This window comes from Toxotes jaculatrix, chromosome 3, assembly GCF_017976425.1.
Source record: "Toxotes jaculatrix isolate fToxJac2 chromosome 3, fToxJac2.pri, whole genome shotgun sequence".
Lineage (NCBI taxonomy): Eukaryota > Metazoa > Chordata > Actinopteri > Toxotidae > Toxotes > Toxotes jaculatrix.
The window spans coordinates 2436112-2462050 of NC_054396.1; the positions used below are offsets into that span (position 1 = coordinate 2436112).

The following is a 25939-nucleotide window of genomic DNA, read 5'->3' on the forward strand; positions in this document are numbered from 1 at the left end:
AGCCATTGCAACAATAACCACCTTGAAACAGAACATGTCACGTTGCTATAACATCTCTGTGCCCAACAGGCCCCATAAAATCAGTACTGTCAGCAGGTGTCACGTTTCTAGAGTTTGCCAGCTGTTGTCAATCAACTCTAATTTTGTGGCTTTGCCAAACTTCGGAATGCAAATGTTGGCTGCTGTCTGGTAGCTTGATAATCAGATTGAATTGCCATTTCATTTCACTTCATTCATTCTGTTTGAGTCACTGGACAAATGAAAATGTGGGCAGTGATTCAGAGCTCCAGGAAGCAGGATACATGCTTTTTTAAACCTGCATCACATCCTCATCTGTATGCTCATCCAAAGATTAGCTGTCACAGACAAAAAACATTCTGTATTGTTTTGTTATTTACTAAGGAAGTGATTAAGATGTGTTCTCTCTTTTTTGTTTTTTGTCTGTACATAAACACTTTATACCGCACATGGATTTCAAGCCCCATACATTCAAGCGTGATAACAGATGAGAACAATTAACAATGCTAGCTGATTGTAAACAGATTCCTTAGCCGCTTCGTGCAGCACATCAGTATTTTGAGGTCATTGTTTTATTGGGACATTCAGAACTTTCAGGGCTGAGGAGCATCCTGTCAGTCTGAAAATACATTAATGTAACATTAAATTAACGTTAGCTCAGCAATCAGAGAGGAGTCTGAGAGCTAAGAACAGGATCATCAGCTAATATATGTTATAGTCAGCTTTATTTCTCTGACGTTATTTTCAAGTAGCTATAGTTACCACATACAGATTGCACTGCACTGGAAAACTATACAACAGTCACCACAAAATTTAGTGCCACTTTTGAACTGTATCACCCACATGCAACTATCCAGTTCACAGATACTGTTGCAAGCCCAGGTCAAATATATCCACACCTTCACTTCAATAAACCAACATGCTTTGACTCTTCATGCGCATTAAACCTTTTGAAGATCACTGAACTTTGCCACAATTTATCACAAAATAAATGAAAGGCTGCAAATTGCATTAAATGTTTTTTAGAGAAGTCACTGCAAGTTCAGTCAACTGGTGACAAGAGAGCTCAACGAGATCCTGGTAGGACCTCAGTCATGTCTTCAACTAACTTAAAGTTCTCTGAGATGTTAAACACCTGGAGCACAGTCTGCAAATGAAATGCATCAAACAATCCCATCGCAAATGTGTTTAACCTAACCTGTGTATGTGTTATAATGTTAGATGTGCTGAAGAAGTGACTGATGGCTCCCAGTACTTTGTGCTGCTGATGATTACAGACGGCGTTATCTCAGACATGGCTCAGACCAAAGAGGCTGTCGTTAATGTAAGTAGACACAAGACTGCACTTAAAATACAACACTGTTTAATATGTGATTTTCCTTTTCTTTTCAAAAGTTTAACAGCTGGACACAGGATGTCTGATACTTTACATGTCCATTCTCAGTATATCTGCACTGGAGGTTTTAAGTTTCTACATCACACTTGTGTAAGTTGGATGCTGGACCATGACTGGCTTCCAGACTAGCTGTTTCACCAGAGTGGGGTTCTAACACAGGACTCTCCCAACCACAGATACACATTCAGTCATGCTCATAGGTCCTCACTCACTTAAACATGTTTCTCTATATTTCTTCTATGTGTCACAATGGCAGCTCAGTGGTTCAATAGACTATGACCAAAACAACAATAAACAGTCAGTGTGAAAGCAGACCAGGGCAGTCAGGTTGAGAGTGAACTCTAGACTAGAAAATAGTCTAAATATGTTTTCCTCTCATTGCAGCCAAGTGTACTCAGGCATGTACTGTATATATACTGTACATCCAAGCATGTTATGAACAGTGTGTAATTTTGAGTCGGGGAACAGTAGACTGACTTACACACCCCCTGTGTTTTCTCCACAGGCAGCCTCCCTGCCCATGTCTATCATCATAGTAGGAGTGGGCCCTGCTGAGTTTGATGGTAAGTGTGTGTGTGTGTGTGTTCTATCAGTCAGTTTGGAGCATTTCAGAGACATCATCTGTTCAGTGGATGCAGAGGAGCATTTTCTTCATTTCCATCCACTGTATTATGGCTGCATTGTGAGAATAATGAGAACCTGGAAATTTTCAGCCTATTTAATGCCTTTCAAAGCTTTCATGTCATATGCATGTAAATCCTCTGTTTAACTCCCTCACCCATCCCCACTTACACACCTGCAATATCAGTCAGTCATCCACGCTGTTTAATAATTACTACAGGACTGTGGTAAGCCACGGGCAGACAGCACAGCAGAACAGAAAAAAAAACATGTCACTGAAAAACCCAGCCTGTAAATATGGAATAGCAAATACTGAGGCACCAGGGTGACAGGCCCTCATGTTAAAACTGGCTGAGTTATGGATGCAATGAGAGCGAATGGGGACTTGAAAATATGTCTGCATTTGACTTAAATGCTTTATTGTATAAGTGGTTTAGATCATCTGGATAAACCGTTGCTGTGGTCAGATAGCTCTTTGTTCTTTCTCTTGGACTTTGTAGAGGTGATGCTGCTTTGCAATGAGAGACTGGCCTCCCCTAAATAAACAACCCTATAGGTCGTCTGTGCAAGCAGCTTATTGTGACCCAGAGTTACATTTTATTGTTAGGAGACTTCTTGCGCTGATTTTAATTGTTACCTCAGCAAAGGAGGAAGTCATGTGACCCACCCAAAACAACATCAAATAACATAAATAGAAATAAATATGGGTGCTTTATGTAAACATTGTCTGTTGCTCCTTTCCATGTGCTGTGGTGGTCCTCCTCGTCCTCCTCCTTGTCCTCCCCTCTGCAGAATGTTTGAAGGTCTGCATCTGCTGAAAGTGTCACACACACTCAGAGTGTTTCAGGTCAATAGGTCTGGCTATGGTATGCAAAAACCCACTGTTATGGCTACCTTAGGTCTCTAAAATGCTAATTTACAACAGTGTCTGTTGTAAATAAGCATCACAAATGTGTAAGTGAGAAAATAACGTCCCCCTCCTCCATTTGCCACAACCCTCTTCTACCCCCCTCCCTGGGAAAACCCCACCCTGCATCATCACTCCCCTCCACCAGTTTTCTGCAGGGTGATATAAAGAGAGCACTTATAAATGTTCTGAAAAAGACAAACTTTCAAAGTTGCAAACGAGGCAGCACAGTATAGCACCCGTCATGTTGGGAAAAGTGAGGTGACAACGACCGCAAAGCGGTTTTCTCTGAGCCGAAGGGAAATGAAGAAGGAGGCATGATCCATGAAGAAACCCTGATAGAAGACATGGTTTTAGGTAGAAGAAAGGTTATTCAACATATCCCCATCCTCTGTCTGCACCGTTGCTCTTCAAAACCTTCCAGGGGACGGAAAGATCTGATGAGCTAATACATTCACCTGTAATTTATCCTGAGGATTTTTAAAGTACCATATAATTACTGTTCAGACTGATGGTGTGGCTGTATTTGCCTCAATGAAATACATTTTGAGTGAGCATCATGACGCTCATGCGTCTATGGTTTCTGTACTAAGTGAAAATTCTACCCACTTGGATGGTCAGAGGCCTGAAGAGTAACATCATCCAGAATAATCAAATGATTTTGCAGACTCAGGCAGGCCTTCTACAAATTTAATATTTTTATTTGTCTTTTGCAGTTCAGCATACATAGGTTGAAATGAAGTACAAATCCACAACACATTTTCAGGTACAGCGTTCAAGTACAACATCTTTTAAATTTTCCAAAATAGGTTTTTCCCCCTTGATGCTCTGGAATAGGGTCTGTCTATGGCGATGAGGGTACTGGCGATGCTGCTCGGGCATCGTCAGTGGGCGAGCTAGGGGAGGTGAGGGTTTGAAGAGCATTTTCTAGGGGCTGAAAATAATGTTCAAGGTTTGAAGGGTTTGCTGCCGCCGAGAAAAGCACAAGATGTTGGAGAGCATTTTCTATAGGGCGAAAGTAATTTTCCACACCAGAATTTTCTGCTCCAGAATTTTGAAAAACAGGTGGAAGGTTGTTCAATTCTTCTACGATTGCTTCTAACTGGTCAGGAACTCCTCATCCATTTTCAAATGTACTAAAAATGTACATCTTTCTATTCCTATGTTTATCGTCATTTATTTGTACATTTACTTTTTTTCAAATAAATATATACAAGGAAATAACTTTTTAAACTTATTCTAAGTCATTATGACTTCTAAGTTAAACAGCACTCCGCCGGCCTCTATGGTGGCGCTGTTCTCTAAACATCACCGGAAGACTCACTTCCTATCCGGGCTTCAGTTCAAAGTTTGACAGCGGTAGAAACGAGGAGGTGATCCATAAACGGCGTTTCGTTTGGTTTTGTTTTTGAAAAAAAAAAAAACATAAAGCCGCAGACTTACCCGTTACACTAGCAGTGTCGATGCGCTTTCTGTCCGGAACTCCTGGCTGGATATTTGTGGAGGACGGATCCGAGCAGGGATAGAAAATTATCCTTTTCCGTGCGAGCTCCGCATCGCTGTGGAGAGGCTGCAAGCTCGCACAGCTGGCCGGTGTAGGGCGATCACACCTGATTACCTCTAACGGTCCGGCAGTCTTCGTGAGTTTCCGCACACCCCAATCGGCGGAAGTCTGTGTCGCTATGGGGGGGGGGGGGGGGGGCAGAGCTCCCAAGGCTTCACCCTGACCCCGCGGACAAAACAACAACTCGCCTTTTTCGTACTTAATCGCAGAACCCCCCCCCCCCCTCCGGACAGTCCGTGGGGCTCGGAAGAACATTCACGCCTCACTTTTCCCAACATGACGGGTGCTATACTGTGTTAGGGTTAGGGTTAGGGTTGCCGTGTTTGCAACTTCTTTTTCAGAACATTTACAAGCGCTCTCAGCTACTATATCACCCTGCAGAAAACTGGTGGAGGGGAGTGATGATGCAGGGTGGGGTTTTCTCAGGGGGGTATGAGTGGGTTGAGGCAATTGGAGGATGGGGACGTTATTTTCTCACTTACATATTCATGCCCATAAAACCACACACACCGTTGTAAATTAGCATTTTAGAGACCTAAGGTAGACATAACAGTGGGTTTTTGCATACCATAGCCTGACCTATTGACCTGAAACACTCTGAGTGTGTGTGACACTTTCAGCAGATGCAGACCTTCAAACATTCTGCAGAGGGGAGGACGAGGAGGAGGAGGAGGAGGACCACCACAGCACATGGAAAGGAGCTTCTACAGACAATGTTTACATAAAGCACCCAGTGTTTACATAAAGCACCCATTTTTATTCAACGCCAGGTCAGGGGGGTCATAAATGATTTTGACAGAAGGGTGTACCCTAACTCTACCATTCCATGAGCTTAACTGCGTGTTGAACCTGACAGTGAAGGTCTGGAGTGCATGCTGCTGTGAGGGGCACAAGTTCATGACACATTCCTACAGTCTTTATGGTCGCTCTGGTTGGAGGGAGGAGTTGTTGTGGAATCACTGTGTGTTGATGACTGTAACACACTATAATAACTGATAGGAACGAGGCCAAAACAAGTTGTTTTGAAACCTTCATGGTTTGATTTTACCGTTATTTATGCCTCTATGGACATTCATGCTTTAGTCATCCTGCACACCACAAGGCTTATAAAGACTTCAGATGTGCACACACTGTGTCTATCAGACACCTTGACCTATTTACTAAATCAGTTTCCATGGAGATGTAAAATTCTTTGCTTTTCAAAGGGAGTCTGGCTTCCTCCTGTTTAGGGGGAGGAAGTTTAGAGAACAAATAGTTTAACACGCCCTCTTTCACACTAATCAGAGGTACTGTTTGTTATTTAAAGTGGAAAAGCCACCTGCTGTTCTCTGATCAAAGATTACAAACCATCAAACTTCATCACATTTGAGGAGGTCACACTGCTCAAAGACAGACGCTGCCTTTCTGATTTCCTGCACTGAATACTGTCTGTGGGAGAGAGGGAGCTTGATGTGAAAAGAATAATGATTCTCAGATGGTAATGTTTAATGGTTCCAGTGACATTACAACTTGAAATGAAACAGATTCATTTCACACAGCAGAGTTGCTGGGTCATGATGAGCTGTTGTACAAAGTTAAGAGGTTTGATATAGTTATGAATGTTTTTCCTCCGTGCTGTTCAGCTCTGAGCTGTGCATACAGACAGAAAGCTGTAGTTTTTCTCTCCCCATTTTGTGATGAGTGAGATGGTAATTTGAAATTTACCAGAATGTATTAATTTTCATTAGCCTTGGCATAAACACATTGTGACTATGGACCCAGGTGTAGTCTCTCATGTTCTGAGACGTCTTCCATTTGACTGAGGAACACGTCGAGAAATTCTTCCTTTCAAACAGAACATTTCAACAAGCTAGATGTGTAATTATACACCAGCCAATAACAGCATGTATTTAATTCAACTGTCAGATTGTTTTCCTTCACAGTTCAGTTTATTGAAGGAAAGCTGTGCTTGATAACAGCTTTGGTTACATTTTTACAGCTCTACACATCAGTTTTCTCAGTTAGGATAACAATTGTATCATTATAATGATAATATAATCCAATTTCCAAATTTCAGCAATTACTGTGGTCAGCACAAAAATATCATTACCAATAGAACTGAAGTTACAAAAGTGAAACCTGAAGGCAAAAAACCCCTAGTATTTCTTTAAAGTTGCACTAACCATTATATTTTTAATTAGCTTTATTAGCTGTGATACATCCACTGTACACTACTTTCCCAGCATCAAACAGACAGTTAAAGGCTAGCTGCTGAACAGCTCAGTCAGATTGTTTTACATTGTAAATAAGACTGTTGCAGGGATCAAACTGCATGATATTCTTGTCTTTTGAGATGGTCTCTGTGATCAGATTAGATGAAAGAATTCATGCAGTCATTGGCCTAAACACATGACAGACTTGGTCCCCAGCCAATCCTATGTTGCCATTTTGTGTAGCGCCCATAGGTGGATAATGTGCCAGGGCACTACTTTAGTGTTTACCTGACAGCACCATTAACAAAATGTTTATTGATGTGATCATACTTATGTTTGTGTGAGTGTGTGTCCAAATTTGAATTTGATCGTTGCTTAGTCATCACCATTTAATCTTATGGAGAAAAACTTCTGATCCTCCTAAATGACTGGGAGAACGTATATTGCCATAACTTTTATTAGAAGTGATTAAAATTCATATTCAAACACAGACAATTTAAAATAATGTCCCTTTTTAAAAAGTAAAAGATGTTTATTAGACTACTATCATGTGTGAAGGCTGGACCAATCACAACAGGCCATTTTACGTTACACTACAGAGTTTGTTCAGCAGCAGATGATGGCTGGATGATAAGGATAAATTAAGTCAAACAGGCGTTGATTTATTAATATCTTAAAATAATTAGAACAGAGTCAACCAGAATCTGTGCCTGTGCCTCGTCATCACAGGTGTCTCCACCACCATCTCTGCCCGATAGCTAGAATCAAGTTAACACTGGGCAGCACCTGAGTGGACTCCATATGGGACATGGTCTGTTGGCAGGACAGGAGGGGCTATAACTGAAGGAGTAGGCTTCTAGTTTCACCCAGGTCAAAGTCAGTCAAGTTCACAAGGATGTATTCCCATCTTTCCTTCACTGAGCTCATCCACCGCGACTGCCCCTGTCTCTTCGTCTTCAGCTTAGAGCTTCTTCTCACATTGGTATGAGGCGTACGCATTTTGTATGTGTGTGTTACATGAAAGAGCATCGTATTTTTATATACGTCTCGTAATAAATACAAACCGTTTCAGGTAAACAATAATCTCAGCAGTGAAAGTGTTTTAGAAAAAGATTTAAAATGTGCCATAATCAACCAGACGAATTATTGGCTTTTCCAGAACATCATATCAGTCATTTCTGTTTTAGCAAGACTACCAGTTGGAAACCATCAAGGGAAGGCAAACAGTATTAACTTGTGTAAATAAAAAGCTCTGCCAAAATTACTTTGGCCCATCCAAAACTGAAATCCTGGCGCTGTGCCTGAGATGATGAATCCATCTCTGGATCCTCCCAGCTGGACAGTTTGATCTGTTCATGCTGAGGCAAGTTCTTAATGTAATGTGAAGTTCGGTCTGCTTTACAGAGGAGCAAAATAAAGAGAGACTCCACAGGTTAATTTGCTAAATGATTGGAAATTCGAGGGGTGACTGATAAGTTTGTGGAATAAGGAAGAAGGAAAACTTTTTATGTCTAGTGTTTATTTTTCAACATAGTCCCCTCCCACATTTACAGACTCAGTGCAGCAGTCATGGAGCATGTGTAACGAGAGCTGTATAACTCATCTCCTTCTACCTGAGGCCACTAACTTATCAGTCAGCCTTCATAAATTAGCAGATGAAAAGGGTTAATAAGGAAGCTGTTGTAGCTTAAAGAACAGAGAGCGTTGGTTGGGACCTGTTATTCAGTGCAGGGCGAAGGTAGTGGTCAAAGGTGAAAAGCTGTGTGTGACGACTGAAGCAGCGTCACAGGTGTAGAAGCACAGAATGTAGAGGAGCGTAGAGAGACAACAAGACAACAAGAACTTATTAATAAATCCATCGACCTTACTCACCAGTTTAATCACTGAATACTGTACAGACACGAGTTCACTTTATTTGAATTAGATAAGACTGATGTATGAGAGACTTGCAGGAATTAAAATGACAAGAGCACAGCTTCAGTGCTGTGTTTGGTAAATCGTCTTTGAAATTCTTTTTGCTGGCCTTCAATCAGTGCCAGTCTGGGCTCGACAAAACGCTGTGCAGATTCTGTCACTCAGCGTACAAAACTTGTTGACGTGTGCCTGATTTACCCTCTGTGATGCTTGAAAAGCTTCAAAAGCAGACACTTTGCTTGCAAAATAGGATAAATAAAGCACCCTTCTTGTGATTTTTGCGCTCAACATGTATTCAGCTGCCATTTGCCCAGGTCTGCTCTCTTGGTGAGTAAACCTCCACACATGACTCAGCCCCAGTCAGAACCAAGGAAGCACCATGTGGGGATCAGCCTTTAGAAATCAGAATTTATTATAACCAATTCTGCTTTCACTTGCAACATCCCCTCTGCCATCTCTGCTTCTCTCTGTTCTCTGTTTGTCTTTCCATGCTGCGAAGAATACATTTCACATATATTTCAGGCTCTGTGGAGAGATATGTTTCAAAATGTGTGAGTGTAGTTTCCATTCAAAAAAATCTCTGAAGACAACAGAAGATTAACTTTTGCTGATTAATGAACTGAGAAATATTAAACACTCTCACCTTTCAATAAAATTGTCAGATTCGACTTTTTTCTTTTTCTTTTTCTTTTTTTGCCAGTTCTGTTTTTTTTCTTTTTGTCTTTCAAGGTTTCCACCAGTCCTTTTACTTTTAGACTCATAATCCTGCATATGTTTTTCTTCTTCAACCCAGACACAGAAAACAAGACATGCTGTCTACATTTGCATCATGTCTAGTTTGTTCAGCAAACTGCATGTGGGACGGACTTTATCTAACACCTCTATACTTAACATTTGAATGTTGTGATTGTTGTCTGCAGCTATGGAGGAGCTGGATGGGGATGAGGTGAGAGTGTCCTCCAGGGGACGCTTTGCTGAGAGAGACATCGTCCAGGTGCAGTATATTCTACATATACACTTGTTTCATTGTGACCAGCATGGAGTTTTATTTTGTTAAACTTCAGCCTATATCCTCTGTGTGGTGTACATGACTCTAAATTGGATCCTGCAGCACAGAGGTTTGTGGAAATAAAGCTAGCTAGGATAAGTCAGGATGTTTTTCCCCCTGCTACCTGATGCATACCTCTAAATGTGTTGAGCATCTTTCAGGTCACAAAAGCACAGGGAACAATGGCATAAGTCAATATCATCTGTGATAGTATTGTATTAAGGCTATGTGTGTATCTTTGTACGGGTTTGCAGCTGAACAGAATCAGCAGTCAGTTTGTAATGTTATTAAAAGTGGCAGTGCTCTCATTTATACGGCTGACAGTTATTTTGGTAACATATACAACCAAAGTAGGCAGAAGAAGGCCAAAGTCTTCGGTGTCAGTGTCTTACGAGTGTGAGTATATTTCCTGTAGGCAGCGTCTACCAATGTAAACTTGAGTCATATCAAACTTGTGAATATACCAGTAGCAAGTATTCAATAATTCATTCTGTGCCAGCACTACAGATAGGGAAAGGCAGGGAGAGGAGTGGCTGGATGAAAGGAGAGATCATTACACAGAGCAAAGCACCCTCCTATTAACCCCCCCCCCCCCCCCAAAAAAAAACCCCACAAAGTCCAACTGCACCTGAATATAACACAGTCGCCTGGTGTAGTGAAGTGGAGCTTCTGCCTGCCTGCCTCAGTCTGCTCTGGAAGAACACAATTAGAGAGCCAACCAAGTTACTACACAGCATGTAGACATGTTCCCTGAATACTCGCTCAACCTGATTTCCTGATTGACCTGGTTACTTAAGTGCATGGAAATTCAATGAATGAGACACTGGGTAAGAAAGGACAGATGTCCCAAAATTTAACTTGAGTGTGGGATAAATGCTGATGAAGTTCACCGTGTCTGCAAATTTGTCCACAGAACAATGGGCCATGTTAACAAGCTAGTATAGAAAACTGGGGACGCTTTTATCAGTTCTTCTCTGCTTCTGATTTGGACTTTGGATTCCTGTTTCTGTTGAATCCCATTCTTGGCATATTATTTGAGACAGAAGACAAGAAAACAAGATGTTTTTAAAGCAAAAACTCTTTTTATTTCCACCAGATTAAGGCTGTCGATGACTTTTAAATTCTGGGGTATTTTTATTTTCATTTCTTTTTGATAATAATGTTTTAAAAAAGAAAGAAAAGAAAAGAAACCTGTTTTGCTCTTGTTTTTACTTTGAAGGATTTGCTTTAATTAGCTTTTTTATGACTGTGACAACCAAAATCCTTCACTCCTACACCACTTTTCCAACTGTTCTCTGAAACACTGCAATCTTTTGAGCTGTTGCTCTAGTCTTCCACACTGTGAACATGATGTGGAAATCCTTTCTGAAAATCAGCTTACTGGTCAGGTCCCAGACTCCAAGACAACATCCCTTCGTTCCCTGTGTTCACTGTAGTACGTATGTATACATATGCTTATGGATCCTAGTGACAGGTGACAGAGTGAGATGAAAAGACAGGGAAAGTAAATATATTTATTGTCCATCCTCACACACCAATGACATCCTGGTCTGAAGCGAACAGTTTTCTGACGGGTTATGTCACGGTTCATCAGAGACTGACTTTGGTCAGCACTGATAACAAATAATGAGTTTCTGCGCAGATTAAAAAAAAAGAGTATAACAAATCATGAGTTTTGTATATGGAGGAGAATTTACATCACAAAGCCAATCTTCCCCACTCGCGTGTCAGCAAACTTAACATAAAGTCACACAATGTACTAAGTGAATGTAAGAATTTCCCTCACAAACACTATACAGGTGTTGATGTGAGAGTAACCACCATTGTAACCCTAACCCTACACACAGTTACTGAAGCGCCAAACTTCTTCCATGAATCCAAAATCAGAACTGAATTCAGTACAGCTCCAAACTGATTTTCAATAGAAACAACAAACTGGATACCAACAACAAAACAATTTAACAAATACCAAATTTAGGAACATTTGCCTGTTGTCATCATCATCATCCATTTTCCTTTTCCCATCAGTTCGTACCTTTCCGGGACTACATCGACCGCTCAGGCAACCAGGTCCTGAGCATGGCCCGTCTGGCCAAGGACGTCCTGGCAGAGATCCCCGACCAGCTGCTGTCCTTCATGAAGAGTCGGGGGATCGAACCCCGGCCCCCCCTGCCCGCCACCTCTGACTCTCCCTCAGTGTCCACCACCACAAGCACCACCAAGGAACGCAACATGCATGCCTGAAAATACGGGCATTGTACGTAGTGTGCAATTTGAGCAAACAGAGATGTGTGTTTGTGTCTGTGTGTGTACTTGTGTGTGTTGCATGGTTTCAGGGGTGGTTGACAGTAACCAAGTCAGGATTGTTTCCACAGTAAATTTAAAGGGATACCAACAGAAGAGAACACATTCCATTAAAAATGTTTGTGGCAAGGTTTCCTCTGACGAGACCCGCATCAGAAGTGCAGAAAATACACTTCAGATCCTTTTAACGTTTCTCGTTCTGACTTTTGTCAGCACCAAACACGATACTCCTTCTGCAGGTGCAACACACAGCTCTGCAATGACACACAACTGCATTTAAATCATAGGCTTTAAAAGTACATTAGCAAGTTTTTCCTCTATCATCAGTTCCAACATTTCAAATAAGAGACAAAAGCCACCATGGACCTTTTATAAGAACCAGACTTCTCCTGCTGAAGTGGAGTCTCCATCCACCCCACTTCAGTTTCTGAACTGTTCCAGCTCACGTGGTGAGTGTCTAATCTAATAGAGCTATAAATCCTGAAGTAGCCAGAAATTTAATTTCTATCAATTGTAAAGAAAGACAGCACTGAGACGGATGTCCCTTTCCTTATTTATTAATTCTCAGGGCTTTTTAAAGGCTTGACAATAACACAGGGAACTGAAAATAGTCCAGGAGAAATTAAATCCTGTCCTGGTTGTGGCATCTGAGCGCTCGTGGACACCAGTTCTTTTTATTGCTTCATGAAAGTGTATGCTGTATATTATTCTATGCTGAACATGAAATTCAAATAAGTTTTTTTTTCAAGGGTTGATGAATGCTCTACATTTCAAGGTCAACATTCAGAGATGGGGCATTGGCAAGTCTAAACTAATCCCACATGGACATGAAGGAGGGTGCTTGTAAGCACCTCCTGAAAGCAGGAAATATATAAGAATATATAAGGCCATGAAACTGACTGGAGATGGAGAAGAGACTGAAATATCCTCCACTCCAGCGTCTCCACTTCCTCCAGCAACAGTAGGATTTAACAACATCAGGCAGTGCAAATTATTTCAGCCCTGGCTGCAAATCTGGACATAACCATATCTGTGCACGCTGCTGTCCACCTTCTTCCTTTAAATTGTAACTCTTTCAGCTGGAGCTTTCATTTGGGATGAATCATTCATGAGGTTTGGGTGCCTCTGTCTCAGGCTGTCTGGAGCATGTACCTGTATGTAATGAATAGTGCTGGTCAGGGTGCATTTCACAGTCCAGAATACTTCATATGTAGCAGAGAATGTGTGAAAGCGTCAGGGTCACCTTTACTTTTCTTTATTTTTTCCTGCAAAGAGGAAGAAGAAGATTGAAGTGGAGAAAGAGGTTTGGTTTACTCTCAGTTTGTTTGGTTCACCTTCATAAAACGAATGTAATCTAATACAACAACACTGCAATACATCCATGAAGGTTGTAATGTGTTTTTATTGAGACTGTGTTAAACTCTTGTTGATTTATACTCTATGATCATTTTGGAGGATGTAGTTTGTGGTGTTGTTGACCTGTATTACATTATACAGAGGCGTTTCTGTTATTTAGCCTCCCTCCATTGAATTGAATGGGGTGGACAAAATAATAGAAACACCTATCATTATAATTCAGTACAACTGAACGGAATCACAAACAGCAGAAAATGATCATAGAGTTCAACACCTCTGTAACACAGTTCTAACATAACCTGAGCATTAAAACCTTCATGGATGTATTGCAGGGCTGTTGTGTTAGATTGCATTTGTTTTATGTAGGTGTAGCTAATAAACGGACAACCGAGTGCATAGTGCTGTGTCAGTGAGACTGTCTTCAGAGAGTTGTAATGTGCTGACTGCGTTTGAAAATGTATGCACACTTTTCCCTCATCAGTCCTGCTGTTTGATATATAGCTGCTGATTACCTGTGTCTGCCTGTCAACAGCAGCTGTATCAACCAGCTGACTGGCAGTGAATATTGTATTTCCTCAGACTGATTTTATTTTTTATGCCTTTGCTGTGTGCATGGATGATTCACGCAAAAGTGAGCTAGTGCTTGACTAGAAACCACAGATAGGATTTACTGTAACAGGCTGAGCTCGCTTTCTCTCATTTTGACTCCTAGAAACACATACTGTGGTGTCTGGTTAGATCCTTTTGTCTCTGACCTTTGAAACGCGGAGGAATGGTTGAACCTGACAGCAACACAAATAGTATAAAGCTGGAGAGGTTTCTTTCAAGCCAATAATAACAATAATGAATGGTTTCATCAGCATCCATCTGGATTAGTGGGCATGTGTCACGTTGTATCTGAAAGGAAAAGGATATGTGGCCTTATTTCTGTCATAATTCTACAAGTATGTGTGAGGGAGGACTCTATTTTTATATGACAACACAGGAAATCCATGTTATTTTGCATGCTTATTTGGCTGATATGCTGCCAATGATTGTACTTGTTTAGGAAAACTATCTGTATCTTTATTCATATCTGAAAATGACTTCAAACAATATTCCCATGTGTGTTGACTTGTGTACTGTGCAGGAGCCTTCTTTCTGTTTCTACTGTTATTGTGTACAGTATACTTGAAGGAACTGCCAATTTAATAATCCAAAACATGTAGGAGATACATGAATAGTAGGGTAGATTTGTATCACTCAGTGTTTGAAACATGCATGCACGTGTGTGTTCTGATCAACAAGTACACTAACCCAAAGTCACATAACTTTCTGGATATTTTTGTATGAAGCATGTTGAGCTTTCTATACAGTGTGTACAGTATTAGTTAATTACACTGACAATTTACTGCTCACTATTTCTCCTCAGTCAAATGTGTTCCATGTACATGTAGGTCGAATGTAAATACACCTAAAGTGATGTACAGAATCTTTTGTGAACAGTCTTCCTTCCATTTTTTTCCAATCCTCTCTAAATGTGTCTCTGTTATTTTTGTCTCCATTGTTGGTCAGAAATCATTTATATGTTTGTCACTGTTGTCTATATTTTGCTTGGGAACCAAATAAATATATTATTTAAGGCTCATCTGTAGTCTGTGCCTAGCACCTTAGGCACTGTCGAATATTTTTTTATTTTGGGGGATTAACTTAAGAAATGGGAAATGGGATCACATTGTTGCATATGATTGTGTGTGCAGTGGGTCATAAAGATTCTCTTTGCATTCTGCAGAGGTGTGTCTATGTTTCAAAGCTTAATTATATTTCTTTATTTTTCACTTTAGCCCACATCCTAACAGAAAGGACCAAAAAAATATATATATATATGTCGCATAAAGCTGTCAGATGCAGTAATAGGAATATTCATCAGTTTGTTACCATGAAAATCATTATTCCACACACACGTACATACAAACATACGTGTGTGAGTGTGTATAAATAATGTTATTCTGCTTTGCCTCTTCTAGTTATTAACAGTGAAACGAATTGTTCCTACCATATTCTGAGATATCAAGGAGAGAGGGAGATTCAAACCACCTCCCTACTGCAATAACTTTCCTGCAGTCCCATAGTCCATTATAATACCATAAAGTGCAATACAAATTATATATTGTCTGTTAACCCATACAGCTTATAAAGCTGTCAAACTAAGTTATATCTCTTGAGTGTGGTAAGATCTTTTTTAAAATCTAATATCCTGTTTCGTTTTCTAATCCATGATATGTTCTTCGATCGAAACATCATAATGTGAAGGTCAGTAAAGGATGCGTAATGAAGAGTGAATCATAAACACTGTCTAAACCGTGAGGATGCTCTGCTCTTCATATTGGTTTAATCACGGAGGAAAGCGAGAAACCACAGTGTTTTCACTCTGAGGAGGAAATGTGTTTTACAGTACTACACTGCCTCTCAGTGGAAGTAGAAGGGAAAAAAACACTGACGGGCTGGAAATGTTGATTTATCATAAGAGTTTTGGTTTCACATTGCAATTAAAGGCTAAACCGTCATTAGCAGCAAGAGTCCAACCTGTGCATCTAAAAAAAACTCTGCAATGAAAAGTTGAATCGCCAAACTTCACAGAGAAAATGCACAATTTTGAAGCGTGTTGGTAGTTCATAAATAATATCGCTTCACGGGTCATCCAGGATGCCTTCCCCACCAGCATTTCCACGGTGGCCCTGAAAGCATCACTCGGCCTGCTGTAAACTGTGTAGTGGCTCTGTGGATCACCTCCGTCTACTGGGGCGGGCCTTTTCTGTGTCGCTGCTACAGGGATACCAAGATGGAAATTCAGGGGCTATCTGATGCCCAAAACATTCACTCTCAACATGGCGCCCTACATAGAACCACTTCGCCTCCACTTCGATCAGCGACAGGATCGGGACCTCGTTTTATTTGCACCGAAAACGAAGCGGGCGGACAACTGGGGCCGCATGAAGCACAAAGAGACAGCAACAACAACACCAGGCCGAGGACATCAACGTTTCGCCTACTGGCGGAAAATGGCAGCGGGACGGGGAGTTTGTCTGTTAGCAAACCGCAGCCAACCGATAAAACTATTTTACCGGGTAACCGACCGAGTTCTGGACTCCACAACGTCAACACGGAGAAAGAAAATGATCTCAACGCACTACTCGGTCCTCAAGAGTCCGTCAGAAGTACCTGGAAGTACGGTATAGACAGTGTGGATAGTATAATGCAAATGGCGCTGCCTCTGTTTGAAGGGGAAGAGGAACCGATGCCGCAGCGGCAGCTAACGTTACCATTTCCAGTTTTACGGCAGCAGCGTGAGGACGGCGCCTTCAAGCAGCCTTTACTGGCCAGCCGAGGCGTTCCTGCGCCGGGGAGCTCCAGCACAGAGAACAGGGCAGACAGAAGCACCCAGGAATTGTATGTTGTTTTTAATGTTGTTCAAGAGGATGGCAACAGCGAGACATGCAAACACCAACCGGATGTATCATCTGAGGACGGCGATAAAATAAAAAAGCAGGAGTGCTCTAAAGCAGGTCCCTGTGGCTCCATGGAGGTTGGAAACAGCAGTAGCGTTCTTCTCTGTGAATCTAACGATAACTTGAACTGTCTTGATACCCAGGCCTTGAAAAAAACTGAGCATGTTTTCAGTTTACTAAAAGCTAATTCTACCGCGGTGAATGCTAATCAGGCTGCCTGTCACCACACTGTCGAAGACGTAGTTTTGACAAACAAATATGGCGATAAGATTTGTGGCCAGATTTGTACCGAAAACGATGAAGGCAAACTGGTCAGGGATCTTTCGCCGCAGTCCCGTATTGACGAGGGCAGTGCCTTGATTTCAGGGAACTCGGGCATCGTGGAGGCCATGGACACCTCAGACTTTATTTCAGACTCAACGGGGCTGCAGGACAGTACAAACCCAGCCAGGGCCTCCACAAGTCCGCCTGCCAGCGAAACCTTTTCCGGAACTATCACGATAAACAACCAAAGCATCATAGTAACCATAGAAAACGGGGTACTGACTCTCGCTGCCCCACCAGAGGGGCATGTACACAAAGAGGATGACATGGTTAGCTTGAAGGAGCATCTAGGCATGAAAGACCATGAAGATATTGTTCTTCTTAATTATGACAGTGGCACAAAATCCATCGGGAAGATCAGCACGCTAGCGGTGTCCAGCACCAGCCAGCAGGAAGAGCCCAGACCTGGTTTGTCTGTGAGTGACTCAGAGCTGGCTTTGGTGGATGACTGCTCGTTGTCAGAGCTGGGCACTTCCCTGGACTCCTGTTCCACCGTCAAGCAGGAGGCTGGGGCTCTGTGTGCTGTCACAGAGGCTGACCTGGTCACCCCGTCCCCCAAAGGCACTGTGGGGGACTGCGACAACGAGGACTTCCAGTCTGTGCCACCTATCAGGTCTAAGAAAGAGACTGTGGCCTCTTTTGGCTGCCCGGAGCCTGGCTGCTCCAGCACATTTGACGCACGTCAAAAGCTTAAAGTTCACCTCCTGAACCATGCAGGGGACCCACGGCCCTACCAGTGCACCGTGGAGGGCTGCGGCTGGGCCTTTGCCACCTCTTACAAACTAAAGCGGCATCTTCAGTCCCATGACAAGCAGCGGCCGCATACCTGCCAGTTCGAAGGCTGTGGGCGACGTTTCACCACAGTGTACAACCTTAAGGCTCATGTCAAAGTCCATGAACATGACAATTCCTTCATTTGTGAGATCTGCAGTGAGAAGTTCCGCAGTGCTGCACGGCTCACCAATCACCAGAGGGTCCACTTTGAGCCCCAGAGGCCCCACAAGTGTGAATTCCCAGGTAACACAAGCTAATTTTCAATGTCTTATCTATTCTGTGTGCACTTATTTCACTTGCTGCTGTCTGGTGTTGTACAACCCCACAAAGGTTGCACTGGATAAGAAGCAAATTGCCTCGATGGAAAGCCTTTTAAAAGTTGCACACAGGATTTGGAAATGTTAATGTGTAAGATGATGCTAGAAAACCACACACATTACAGTCATGTTTACCTGCTCCATCAGCCTGATGCTTTACTTCTCACTGACTGCTGTTCGGGAAGCCTGTGTAATGTTAACTAAAAAATTTGCTCCAGAATTAAATGCAGGACTTTGAATTTTTAAAATCCCACTGCTGCTATTAGGTTAATGTGTAAAAATCTAATAGCTGATCATATGTTCTTGGTACAAAATGCACTTTTCAGTCTTCCATTATCTTCCTGCAGGCTGTGAGAAAACCTTCATCACCTTCAGTGCCCTCTTCTCACATAATCGCACTCACTTCAGAGAAACAGGCCACTTCAGCTGCACCTACCCAGGCTGCGATAAGATGTATGACAAGGCCTGTCGCCTCAAGATCCATATGAGGAGTCACACTGGTAAGCAGATATTAGATTTGAGTGTCAGTAACACTGCCTCCCCGCTGCTTTGTGCTGGAGGCTCTCATGCTCCTTAAGTGGGAGGACCGGCGACTCGTGGCTCTAGTCAAACCTTGCTTTTTAATTCTGCAGTAGTTAGCATTCAGGCTACAGAGCTGTTTGAGGCTGTTTTTTTACAGAATAAGTCATTCCCCAATCACATGTTGCTGTGAATGTGTTGCTGTCTGTTCACTCACTCACAAGACTAAGAATGTCCCGGAACTGAATTGTATGAACCGTACTGCATGGGTTACTTTGGTTAAAACTCGACCAGCTTTGTGATACCACAAAGACTGGATTAATCCCAAACCTAGCATATTGCCAGCTAAAATGTGTTGGTGGTATCAGCCTCAGATGATGTGAACTGGTAAATTAACAATTTCCTTGTTTCCAGGTGAGAGACCCTTTGTCTGTGACTCGGAGGGCTGTGCCTGGTCCTTCACCAGCATGTCAAAGTTACTCCGGCACAAACGGTAAGTCGTCAAATATGTGAAGGAGTAGGACAACAAATATATGCATTTGTATGTAATATATTCATATAAATGTGTGTGTGTGTATATATATCAGTAAACATGTTCATGTTCACTAAATGTTATCATGTTGTACTGTGGAAATTAAGTTATTACAATGTGCGCTAAAAGGTTATTTTAAGTTAGAAGTAACACAAGGTACTTTACATATATAATATTCTGATTATAATCTGTATAAAAGCTCAGAGAGAATAAAAATGAACCTCAGCCAGACCCATGAAAAGTTGAAACGTGTTCACAAACTGATCAAAATAAAAATCATACCATGTAAATGATTTAACTTGATTACTTTCTGACTGCGTTCTTTCTGTGCACGCCCTCCGTCTTGAGGTAGATGCATTGGGATGTATGTTTCTCTACTTCCTAAAAATGTTGGCTTCCAAACTGAGCTGGTCTTCAGCAAGAAATGTGTGTTTAATACAGTTTCTTAGAGATCTGAATCTTATTGGACCCCCGGATGGTAGAAATTAGAAATAAGATTAAAAAAAAATAAGAAAGAAATAGATATCCATTGAGCAGAGGGAATACATGATGTATTTATCTAAATTTATTTTAATTAAATACATTCACAGATTTAAACACCAGATCGTATTAAACCACATCCCATTTAAACAGTTGAGCCAAAATTTTCTACTTTATTCAGTCCACAGTTTCTGGGACTGTTATGACTCAGCCAGAGTCAGCGAGCCATCCTATCTTATATCAACTCTAGAGATTACATCTACAAGAGGAACAGACTGAAAAAACGACTGCATGCTTAGCTGCGCTCTTGGTTTGTTTGTTGGAGAGACAGCTTGTAGCCAGTGATACAAGATGTAGCCAATGATAAGCCACGGAAGTCGACTGAACAGTGTGTGGCTTCAGCTTTATTCAGTCTGTACCTGCCCGGTAACTCACCCTGTCTGCCCAGCTGTATGCACATACCAGACAGATGTCTCGTCAACACAAACAGTCCACAGGAAGTAGGAAGCAGAGTTTCTGTTTCTGCCATGTCTGCCCTCAAAGTAGTAATTAAAGTGGATCTGCTGTACTTAGTTGAAGCATGTGTGTGGTCAGACACCCCAATGTATCACTGACCTCCTCCTCCCTTTTATGGCCAATCGGGATCTTAGGTCTGCTGAACAAAAATTACTGGCTGTCTTTTGAACCCACTATAAAACCAGAGGTCACTGTGCTTTTCAGGCTGTTTAACCCAGTTTATGGAATTCGCTTCCCATATTGTTGCAATCCCCAGATGCCTGTGAGATCTTTGTGAAAATGTGTTTGTTCAGACAGGCCTTTGGTAGCTGCTCAGTTTTATTTATTGCTTTTATTGGCTTACTTCCTCAGTTGTGTTTGGAACACCTGTGCTTGTCTCTGTGTCTCTGTCCTCTTTTGTTTGTTGTTGATGTGGTTTTTAACTGTCAGCTCTGTGCCATTTGTTATCATTGCTATTTTTTATATTGTTATTAATAGTGTATTTTCTAATGACTCTAAGGACTGTGTTTTTGTGTCTATGAAAGGTGCTGTACAAATAGACTTTACCTGCTTTACATTTTCTACTGACAGTCTATATGATATAAATTTTTAATTAAAATATGTAAAATGATGATGCCTTTGTAAATGGTGCAGATTTTGTATTATTTATGCTTAACTGTTTTACACATGTAGGTCTAAAAATATAGATGGATTGTGTTTTAGTTGTTTTACACACTGATGTAACTCAATCATCAAGAATCAAATCAAACTGAATTGAATTGAACCATATTGGAATTTTTCCGTTCTGGATTTTCTGAAATTGGATCAGTGCCAGTATCCAGCCCTGCTGTTAGTCCACCCATTAAACCTAATGATGTATGAGAATGTCATACTTGACCACAGTCGTCTTCTCTATGTCCATCAGGAAACATGATGATGACCGTCGCTTTGTCTGTAAAGAGGAGGGCTGTGGAAAGTCCTTTACCCGGGCGGAGCACCTCAAGGGTCACAGTATCACCCATCTGGGCACCAAGCCCTTCCAGTGCCACGCAGAAGGTAGGTACAGGAAGCAGGAGCAAAATGTGTGGGAGAAAGTCAGTGGTTATACTGTGCGTGTTGTTTTAAAATCAAATAAGACTTATTTGATTAGTTGCAAATGAACCGAGAGAAGTTTTTCCATTTCCATTTCACATTTTCGGGAACCAGTAATCCTGTTATGACATTTGTCTCCGGTGTGGTTTCCTTCAGGCTGTAATGCCAAGTTCTCAGCGCGCAGCAGCCTGTACATCCACTCCAAGAAGCATAAGCAGGACACCAGCACCCTGAGGACCCGCTGTCCTGTGGCCAACTGCTCCAAGCATTTCTCCTCCCGCAGCAGCCTTAAGAGCCACATGCTCAAACACCACCACCTCAGTCCCGGTTAGTAAATATTAGCCTGCTTTAGCAGAACTAGAACAATGCACCAAAACAGTTGAGATGTTGTTATGTATTCTTCAGGTTATGTATTGTGTAGTTAAATACGCTGCATGTTCCTCTCCTAATAGAATCTGTTGTTTGTCACTGTCATTATATTTGTCTCATTTAAAGAGGAAGTGCATCTTTGGCTTTACCTCACCAGTTACTCAGTGACCACAGACTCTGTCCTCTGATGGGAGCTGAGACGCTTTGCGTCATCCTTTCTCCATGATTAGACTGTGGTCACTGAGTCTCTGTTTGGGCAGGATCTGTCTCTGCTTTGTGTCTCTGACAGTAAAGACACTGCCTTATATTCTCTCTCTCTGTCTTACACTCACACACACACACACACACACAAAGATATTGCAGCAGGGGTTATGCATGATTTATAGACAAGTTGGGCGAACATGGACACACATGCATTGGCTAGAAGCAAGCAGTACCTGTGGGCATATAGAGATACAGAGAGTTGTCAGATTGCACAGCTCACTTGTCAGGATGGACAGATGGACAGGGAACAGCAATGGTTTGCTTTAAATTAAGAGCACAGTCAGTTGTGCTGAGTAATGGAGTTTGTTCATTAGAATCATCAGGAAAAGATTTTTCTGTTTGTGTCTTCAGTCATCAACAGCTCTGATAACCAACTGGCACAAGCGTAGTTGGTCTAAAACGGTTTTCCCAAACTAAAATAGCTAATTCAGTAGATGCTGAGGGGAAATGTTTACGATCCTGTGACTTTTCCCTCTTATCCATCCCAGATGTCCTGAACCAAATGGAGACCACACCCACCCTGACCCCCAGTAGCGAGCTCATCAGCTCCAACTCTACAACAGTTGCTGGGCCTGGTATTGCTGGAGGCGACCAACTGACCAACTTGGACCTCAGCTCTCTTTTCTCCGCTGTGCCTGGAGGCACTGCGCCCACTGCTGGTATCGGAGTGGGAATTCCTGTCAGTGGTAGCAGCTCTAATGGCACCTTCACCATGGACCTCTCCCTGGTCAGCTCAGGCATCCTCACCATCGACCCCTCCTCAGTTGGGACCACACTCGGTACCAGCACTAGCACCACGTTGGCAAAGACTGTGGACCCTCTTATCCTTGCAGCCAGTGCTGACATGGGCCCCCACCACGGTCTGGAGGGAACAGTGGGTGACGTCTTGCCCCCACAGGGCACCCTGAACCTGGATGATGTGCAGACGGTTACCCCGGAGGCGCTGGGAACCCTTACAGCTCTCAGCATGCAGGGTGCTGGTACCACTGTAGACCCCTCTCTGCAGCACCCACTCAGCTCCTCCAGCGCTTTGAGCGTGGAGGCCACAGCCACCCTGGCTGTCGCTCCTGTGGCTGAGCTCCTGGCCTCACCCTCTACGGTGGTGGAGGTTGGTGGGCAGGGAGGAGCGGGGCCTCTGCTGGGCTGTGTGGAGGTGCTGGGGCCTCCGGACGGAGGAAAAGTCCTCACCCAGTTTGTTTTCCCCACTCACAGCAGCAGCAGCTTCAGCCCTCAGAAAGACCCAGAACTCAACGCTGTGTCACCAAGCAGCTTCCTAGTGAGTAGCTACACAGCATTTTTTTGGGCTGTCTTTAATTGAAAATTGAGATATTTATAACCTCTGCAAAGTGTACAGTTCCGGAGGAAATGCTGAACATTTGCTTTTTTGTGTTCTTTACTGTGAAAGGGTAGGACGTTTGGGAAATTGCACAAATATCTGCCATTATCAGCTTTGGTTATTTGGACAGAATGAGACATTTGAAGAGTTGCTGGGCTCTGCATAATTATGATAGATATATATTTGACATTTTATTGACCAAACAGTTGATCTGTAATCTGGAAAATGATTGGCACAGTAAGTGATAATAAAATTAACTGGCTGCAGTCCTAATCCATATCCATTTTGTGTGTCAGGAGAGTGGCGGCTCAGCCAGGACGGACTACAGAGCCATCCAGCTGGCCAAGAAGAAGAAGAAGCAGCAAAGAGGCCCATCAGCCTCCTCTGGTAACACTCACATTAACCAGTTTCAGGCTTTTATTTAATGTTCCTCTCTCAGAGTGAACGGAGACTAAAGTGACTGTACAACAGAGTCATGGCGATGTTGTCTTTGTCCAACCCAGGGAGTTCAGGATCGAGCCAGAGGAAAACTAAAGGATCCAAGGCTGCCATTGTTCCAGCACCGCTGGCTCCCTCTGGTGCTCGTTATGGTGAAGGAGCCGCAACAGCCAATGGGGGCCTGACTCTGCGCGACCCTGTCACCGGGGCCCAGTATGTCCAGATTCAGCTGCTGCAGGTGAGATCCCCAGACATCTGACTACAGTACAGTTGGCTTCCCAGCTAGTCTGTGTGCTAGATCTGATGTAGTCACCTGACATTGAAATAATCCTTTGACCTGTGCTGAGAGAAGCATTGTCTAAATGTGGTGGCACATACAGCATCACTGTTGTTGAATGACGTGCTGATCAAAGGGTGTGTACATGCAGGACGATCCAGGCAGCGATGGCGATCTGGCCTTCCAGCTGAGTTCTCAGCCCTCCAGCTCCCACTCCCAGCTCACTGTCGACCTGCCTGTCAACATTTTACAGGTGAGTCAGCTTTCATCTGCAATTTCTGATGCCTCTTATTTACAGCAACACAGCTAGCAGAGTCACACAAGTCCACTTGGTGATACAGTGAAGTTATAATTTATTAACAATGACAAAGTGATAAATAATTATAAGAAGAGAACAGAAATAACTCAATTACTCAGATGCCGTTGCTAAGCTCTGACTGGCCTTTCAGTCACCACTGTGACTCTGTGTTCACAGGAACCTTCAGTGATGGCCGAGGACGACAACGGGTCCGACAACTCCCAGTTCACAGGAAGCACAATCAACCTTCAGGACTTGGAGTGACCACAGAGCTGCAGGTCAGAGGTCTGCTGCAGTGATCGATCTCTCTCTGGTACCTCATCACTGTCCACGGTTTACATCAGCAAACATACCTTGAGATGTTTGACTCCATCAAATTTGTTGACCTGTCTTTTCCCAGGACTTTGAAAGCCTTTTTGGACATGTGGTCAATATGGTTGGGGTGGGGGGGTGGGGGGGTGGGGGGGTGGGTGGGCATGACTTTACAGATAATGCACCTTGAGAGGAGGGTATGAGGATTATTTGTTCCGAGGATTATTATGTGTTTATTTCTAAAGTCCATTTTGTACCAAAATCAAACCTGAGAGCACTCTCACGTCAAAAAGACACATCAAAGGCTCCCTATTCCTCTACGTCCTGTGGGTGTTAACAGTATGGGTGTCTAATCCATGGTGCCACTTTGCCACTCACGCACACTCAGTGTGCCGTCTACGCTCCAGTTGCCTTACAGACACCTCACACTGTGCACAACTCCACCGGCAGGTTATCTGCTTTATTCGTTGCCATTTTGATTTCTTAAGTTTTGTTAGATTTATTTTTCTATGGCAAGTAGCAAGTTCATGTTGAAAAACATGCCTGTTCATGTGTTTATATACAGTATGTCATGAGTTACTACTTTCTTGTAATAATTTCATGTTTATTTATTATTTAGCTGTGGGTTTACAGAATGGCAGAGCCAAACAAGAGATGAATTAAAGAATTATAGCACAATCAGAACAGTTTGTGCAGAGGCCCTCTTTTCACTTATCATCATATGCTGTGTTTTCACTTTGACCAGATAATTTTCAGTCCCCTTCACTTTTTGCACACTGTGAACTTCCATCTTCAGGTCCCTGCACAGATGTTCTGTGGGGTTTAAGTCTGGACTTTGACTGGTCCACTCAAGGACAGTAAGCCACTCCAGTGTGTCTTGGCTGTTTGCTACTGGTCACTGTCGTACTGAAAGGTGAACCGTCACCTCAGCCTCAGGCTGCATGCACACGGAGCGAATGGTTTTATACCCTTGCCCTGATCTGTGCCTCAGGTGAACTCCCGTGTTCCAGACACATCTCTAGGATTCTTTAAGCAATCAGGATGCACCTGATCACAGTTTGGAGCGACACAGCAAAGGGCCCACAGTGAGCCATGTTCTCCACACCATCACACCACCACCACCAGCAGCCTGGATGGTTGACACAAGCCAATTTGGGTCATGCTGTTGATGCCAAGTTCTGACCCCACCATCTGTAGCCTCAGCAGGAATCCAGATCAATCAGACCAGGCTACGGTTTTCCAGTCTTCATCTGTCCAGTGTTAGTGAGCCTGTGTCCACTGCAGCCTCAGAGCTCTGTTCTTGG

General features: G+C 42.8%; 2 protein-coding genes across 4 annotated transcripts in view; both read left to right on the top strand.

The window, feature by feature from the left end:
• LOC121179841 (copine-9-like) overlaps positions 1 to 11960 on the top strand; it is a 129176-nt gene extending 117216 nt beyond the window's left edge. For all 3 annotated transcript variants that reach the window (XM_041034909.1, XM_041034908.1, XM_041034910.1), the window contains exons 18-21: positions 1240 to 1342; positions 1920 to 1977; positions 9533 to 9606; positions 11689 to 11960. In XM_041034909.1, coding sequence (XP_040890843.1) covers positions 1240 to 1342; positions 1920 to 1977; positions 9533 to 9606; positions 11689 to 11904 — 451 coding nt within the window. In that variant the 3' untranslated portion in view covers positions 11905 to 11960. The remainder of the gene's footprint in view (positions 1 to 1239; positions 1343 to 1919; positions 1978 to 9532; positions 9607 to 11688) is intronic.
• A 4172-nt stretch (positions 11961 to 16132) lies between these two features.
• Positions 16133 to 25321, top strand: si:dkey-156n14.3 (zinc finger protein ZXDC). Its single transcript, XM_041034905.1, has 10 exons — positions 16133 to 18149; positions 18571 to 18723; positions 19157 to 19235; positions 21175 to 21305; positions 21498 to 21668; positions 22463 to 23250; positions 23607 to 23697; positions 23814 to 23986; positions 24177 to 24278; positions 24501 to 25321. Exons 1-10 carry the CDS (start codon positions 16142 to 16144, stop codon positions 24585 to 24587), a joined length of 3783 nt encoding a protein of 1260 aa, XP_040890839.1. The 5' UTR covers positions 16133 to 16141; the 3' UTR covers positions 24588 to 25321.
• Positions 25322 to 25939: the final 618 nt, after the last annotated feature.